Genomic DNA, 5,614 nt, shown 5'->3' on the forward strand with positions numbered 1-5,614 from the left:
TAATATAATATAATATAATATAATATAATATAATATAATATAATATAATATAATATAATATAATATAATATAATATAATATAATATAATATAATGAATTGGCTTGCTTTCAGAGTAGAAGATCTTGATTTTAACAGTACTGTAAAACCATAACAATACTTACACAGACAGAATACCCAGCAGGATTAGTCTTGGTTTCTTAAATAATTGAAGGAGAATGAAGCCATGTTTAATTCAGGATTCAGGTTATGTTTATTTCAATATTGTTTCTTATTTTGGAAGCTGGTAGGCTAGGTTGACTCAAAGTTCAAATTAAGGATGTAAAATATCCAGTTTTGGAGGATTCCATCAGTATGTATAGACTCAGTTCTATAGAAGACACTCATACAGAGAGAGATATGAAAACTGGAAAGCACTGAATGTGAAAAGAAGTCATTTTTAGATGCAGATTAGAGTCACCAAGAGACAGAGGCCCAATTATATGATCCAACAGAAGCATTTCTGAGCATTTATCCACACGACAAAGCAGGAGCATCCAAAACCATGAATTATAAAAATCCATAGTTTCCCTGGGAATGGCTTCTTTGTTTTTAATTACTGGCTGCGGAAAGTTGGAGCTGCATCAAGCTGTCAGAGTTCAAAAAGTGACTGACAAGGCCGATTCGGGTTCACAACAAAACATTTTTTTTGGTTGTTTTTGTTTTAGAAATTGTTTCTCCTCTCCCCTAAGCAGGATTATGTGCTGCGACTTTGATAAACAGGCAGCTGCAGGGAGGCACATTTCTCACTTGAATGTCACCTTATTTCAAATTAAAAGTAAAAGTTATTCATAATCAGGAGAGATTTTCTCAGGCAAAGATAACATGGTAAAAAAAAAGATATTTTATAAGAGTAAAATTTCCTAAAGTCAGGGGGAAAAAAAACCCACTTACTAAGCCTCATCTAAAATCCAGCCTTTTTTAGTAGCCTTTAGTTCGTATTTGACTGACAGGAAATGGAGTTGATGGAGAGGGGGGAGACATGCATGCGAGACAACAGGCTAGGCCTTGAACCTCTATTAAGGCCTCCATGCATGAGCCACAAATGTCACCTTTATGGCAACGCTTTAACTCCTGAGTGCCTTTCCAAACATCATCAGCACAGCATACATCACCAAAAAAGTAAGAACTAATATGGTAGAGAAAACTGAATTATTGTCACACTGCATCGCAACATTTAAAAAAAATATGTATATAGTTGCAATATATTTTAGAGGGAATTCAACCCTGTTTTCTAATAACTTTAATATAAGTTGTTTATTTAGTTTGTGATTAAGACTTTAGTCTTAAGTTCATGTTTATGACTAAATAAGTTCTATATAATAGAGGAAGACAGCTGGTCTTCAAAGTTCTATTTTACCACATTTCATACACTCACTCTAAATTAAATAAACCACACTGTATTTTTTTTTTTTTTTACCGAAATCTATCATAATGCTATTACTAAAAAAATTTAATTCAATTCAATTCTATTCAATTTAGAAATACTTTATTGATCCTAAAGGGAAACTAAACGTTGTAGGTACTCATTATCAGTTTTTCAACGAGTTGTTATAAATGTTAGTAGCTGCATAGTTTAGGGAAAGCCTTTCACTGAAGACACTCGGTAGATGGTAGCAGATCACTCTTTTCATGACAGACTTATAAAAGATATGCAGAATTTTGTTGCAAACGGTGAAGAACCTATAAGTTTCTGTCATGATTTTACCCTTTGTGGACTTCTGGTTAAGTTTCTTTTTGAGTTTTCAGTTACACTTTGATTTATATAATTCTGTGTTTTCTTGGTCATTGTTTTCATTTCCATTTTGTCATTCTAGTTGTTTTCTAGTTATATTTAAGCAGTGTTGTATTTTTCGAATTACCCCCTTGTGACAGTCTTCTATCCACTAGCTCTCTTCTACATACTTCCATCTACATTTGCTCCCTGTCAGCTGATTAGCCCAGTCTTTGTTCTGTCTCCCATATATACACCTCCTGTGCCACATTGCTGGATTCTCTTCATCACTTTATTCCTTATGTGAGTTTCCCTGAGCATCTCCTAGTGTTTGATTCCTGAGTTACTTGCCTGTTGTTTCTGGATTATTTGCTTCTACACTATCAACATATTCATAAAATCTGCAGGATATCATCTCTGCCTTTCCCTCTCTGCATCTGAGTCTTTAACAAACATGAAGAAGTACAGTCTGCTATTTACCTACTTATAGATTGAACTCTCAACAGTCAACAATCTAGTGCCTAGCTGAGATATGAAGGCATTGTGGTGTTTGACATGTTTAGGTCTTTTTAAAATTATACAATTTCTGGGGGGATCCAATTAATAAAAAGTGTAATCAACATGATCTAATGTGAAACATGAAAGGACCAGGAGTCCCATGTGGGGCACTTTTCTGGCAGGAGTTGGTAAGATAGTTGGAGGCAGCTACCAAAAAAATTATATTGGAGCTTTAAAAAGGCACACGATTTGTGTGGAGGTTGATATTCCAATATGAAGCCAACTTAAAACATTTACCCAGAGCAAAAATGGTCAAAGCATGTGTAAGTCCAGACTTACTGATATTAGCAGATGCTTCATCCAATATGAAAGGGCTATTTTCCAAAATGAAATGGGTAGAATTTTCCATTTTTATTTTAGCAAATCTGGTCGTTTCATATCCTAATAGACTTTCAGCTGTAATTGAAGTGGAAGGTGATTCTACACGGTAGAATAAACACAAATCCACATCACCCACAAATTTTCTTTTCTTTCCACTTTACAGTGATGTATCACCTTTTGTTTCTTTATCAAGTGAAATGCGTGAAGTTTTTTGGCTGTAATACAGCAAAATGTAAAAAAGGTTCAAGGGTGTGTGGATAATTTTGTGTGGGAGTGTATAACTTAGTTAAGGGCAAGATTTAACACTGCATAACTCTGGAGCTTTGTATGATCAAATGCCACCAGCACAGCAGTCAACATTGGCTGGACACTGCCCTGACACATGAATTCAGTCAGTGGATTTCATCAACATTAATTTCTCTGCATAATAAGCGTTGGAGGACAACTTGCACCAGAGTGCTGAGTAGCTTCAACTTTAATTAAGATCAAAGTAGTCAGGAAATGTTAAAGTTCATCACTCTCACATAGGGGAGCTGATCCTGTATTGCGTTTCTGCATCACATCCCGATATGATCATCCTTACAGAGACATTCAGACCACTGGGAAATTCCAGGTTAACTAGTCTACAACAAACTTGATTCAGAGAGATTGGAGGGACAAGCAGGGCAGACTTTGTCAGGGGGAAAAGGATATGCTTCATAATGAGTAAATGAGTGGAGTGATGGAGTTAAAGAAGGAAATAATAATGCACATATACAGCAAACACATTTTGAAACTCTCCATGTGCTGTGGTTGATTCTGGCACGCAATTCTACAATAATCCTAACATACTATGACAATAAAGATCCTTTTGAAGACTTGCTGTCTGTCTTTTATTTATTTATTTTTTTTTTTTTTGGTTATTACTGTAAATGCTCATATGATTTCTATATGCAAGAGAAAACAGTTCAATTATTTGTCTGAGGATCAAGTGAGCTAATTTTTGCTGCAGTCAATGAAGCTGCACTCCAAATCCAATGTGTTATTTTTTCAGAACAATGTTGTTAATTTTAAACCAGATTTTGCTGTAAATTCCAAAAGGTTCCACTTTTATCCTATCAGTCCGCATTATATTGCCCCAAACTTCAAAAGGATCATTATTCTTGCTGTTTCGTTCTGGAACATGGATGCCATTTTTGCTCAGTCTAGGACAGTAAATTAACTAAGCTAATTAATTAAATGCATGATTTCTTTTTTTTTTTAAATGGGTGATTACTTTTACATATAGGGCATGCTTGGTTTGACTACCCCTTATCCACACTATACTGCTTTGTGTACTTACCCAAATGAATTTTTGTTATCAATTTTGGTGATTTAAAACATTTAAAAGTGAGGCAAATGAGATCTGTATTGTTTTATTCAATTGCAGGAATTTAAAATGGGCAAATTGATTTCTCCAGATGCACCTAGTGAAGCTGCAAAACTTAATAAAACACACACACACACACACACACACACACACACACAAAAACAAACAAAAAAACTGAATCATAATGATGTATATATTTTGTTTTTCCAAGAAGGTATACTTTACTTAATCATATTTAGTTACTTTAACACAATGGTTTCATATTAGCAGGGTAGGAAATAAAACCATTTTGTTAAAGTAACTAAATATGATTAAGTTAATGCCAAAAGCATTTGTATTTTTTTCAGTGCATGAAGTTTTTAATGTTTTCCTCCTCAGCTAGTTTGCTCTCCTACTTTGCTGTCTGCATCCTTAAACTCCTTGTTCTAGGCGAGAATTGATACTTTTGATAGAAATCATGTCTCCAAGCTCCAGTGGAGCACATCACACAGGAACCCACCGCTGTGATCGCTCCGGTTTTGCGCTTCGCTCCTCCTCGTCTGGCTGCAAATCTCCCGAGCCCTCAGGTGCTGAGAGATGATGGCGCAGTCCGGATGAATCGCTTCACCCTGAAAATTAGACACACGTCCCAGTTTAACTATGGGGACTTAGATACATGCTTTTCTGGTTCTCAATGTATAACGCGTTAGGCTGAGGCGATAGTTGGAACCCATGAAAAAGGGAAAAGTTAGAGAAATAATGTCCCAATCAAACAGCTTTATGATACTTTTAAAAAACGATATACTCTACTATAGTCTTAGGGAACAATCTGACATTAACATTCTGGGATTAACAGCTTTACGAAAAGGAATCTGGGCTGAAAAGTCATGCGTAAACCTGTGCGCTGTTGGACCTCTCATTAATGTCCTCATCCATTCTGACTGCTGATTTGATTGAGGGTGCAGTTGATGGATGCAGGTGGATAGGAAAGCGATAATGAGAGCCACGCAGCTGCGTAATAATATCAGCCCAACTGTGACAGAGCCGCAAGGAAAATCAGGAGGACAGCTCAGGAAAAAAAGGATAACCAAATAATCCCATTGACAATAAGAGAGATTGTTCCAAGATCTCAAAGGAGCAACTTTTGCTAGACTTTGAAGGGGTTTTACGCGCCTTTTTTTCCTTTTTGCGCAAATAAAAAGAGCAAAATAAAAAATACTCACCATGGGCTTGGAACACAGCTGGATGTAAAAGATGAGGAGGATGACTTTCTCGTATCCTTCCTTGCAGTACATTCCCACGCCCTTTGAGAGATGTGTGCAGGTTTGTGTGGTGCTTCTTATAAAGTGACTTCCTCGGTGCAAACATCCAATGTCAGCCTAAAACAGACGCATCCCTGTTTCTCCTGACTGTGATCTTTAAAGTTGACCCGCTGCTGCTGCTATTGCTGCAAATCTGCGCCTCAGCACAGTGAAAGCAGCTGAAGGAGAAACCTCATTCAGACACCAGGGACGCATCAGAACAGCCAACAGCCAATGGCCTCATTTCAAGTCACTGCGCACCTACTGTATGTCTTAAACTGGCAGGAGCTTGTCTATTTTAAACTATTTTTGCTTGTACACAGCAAAAAAATGGAAATCTAAATGAGTAATTTTTG

The 5,614-nt window shown here is 36.5% G+C and overlaps 1 protein-coding gene across 1 annotated transcript in view; it reads right to left on the minus strand.

Annotated features, from left to right (window-relative positions):
- LOC107081700 (pituitary adenylate cyclase-activating polypeptide type I receptor-like) overlaps positions 1–5,381 on the minus strand; it is a 33,917-nt gene extending 28,536 nt beyond the window's left edge. Inside the window, exons 1-2 of the mRNA XM_015369893.1 lie at positions 5,181–5,381; positions 4,478–4,586 (exon numbers count right to left, since the gene is read on the minus strand). Of these exons, the coding sequence (XP_015225379.1) occupies positions 4,478–4,586; positions 5,181–5,252 (181 nt within the window). The 5' untranslated portion in view covers positions 5,253–5,381. The remainder of the gene's footprint in view (positions 1–4,477; positions 4,587–5,180) is intronic.
- Positions 5,382–5,614: the final 233 nt, after the last annotated feature.

This window comes from Cyprinodon variegatus, unplaced genomic scaffold (genome assembly GCF_000732505.1).
Source record: "Cyprinodon variegatus isolate N-32 unplaced genomic scaffold, C_variegatus-1.0 Scaffold39, whole genome shotgun sequence".
Classification (NCBI taxonomy): domain Eukaryota; kingdom Metazoa; phylum Chordata; class Actinopteri; order Cyprinodontiformes; family Cyprinodontidae; genus Cyprinodon; species Cyprinodon variegatus.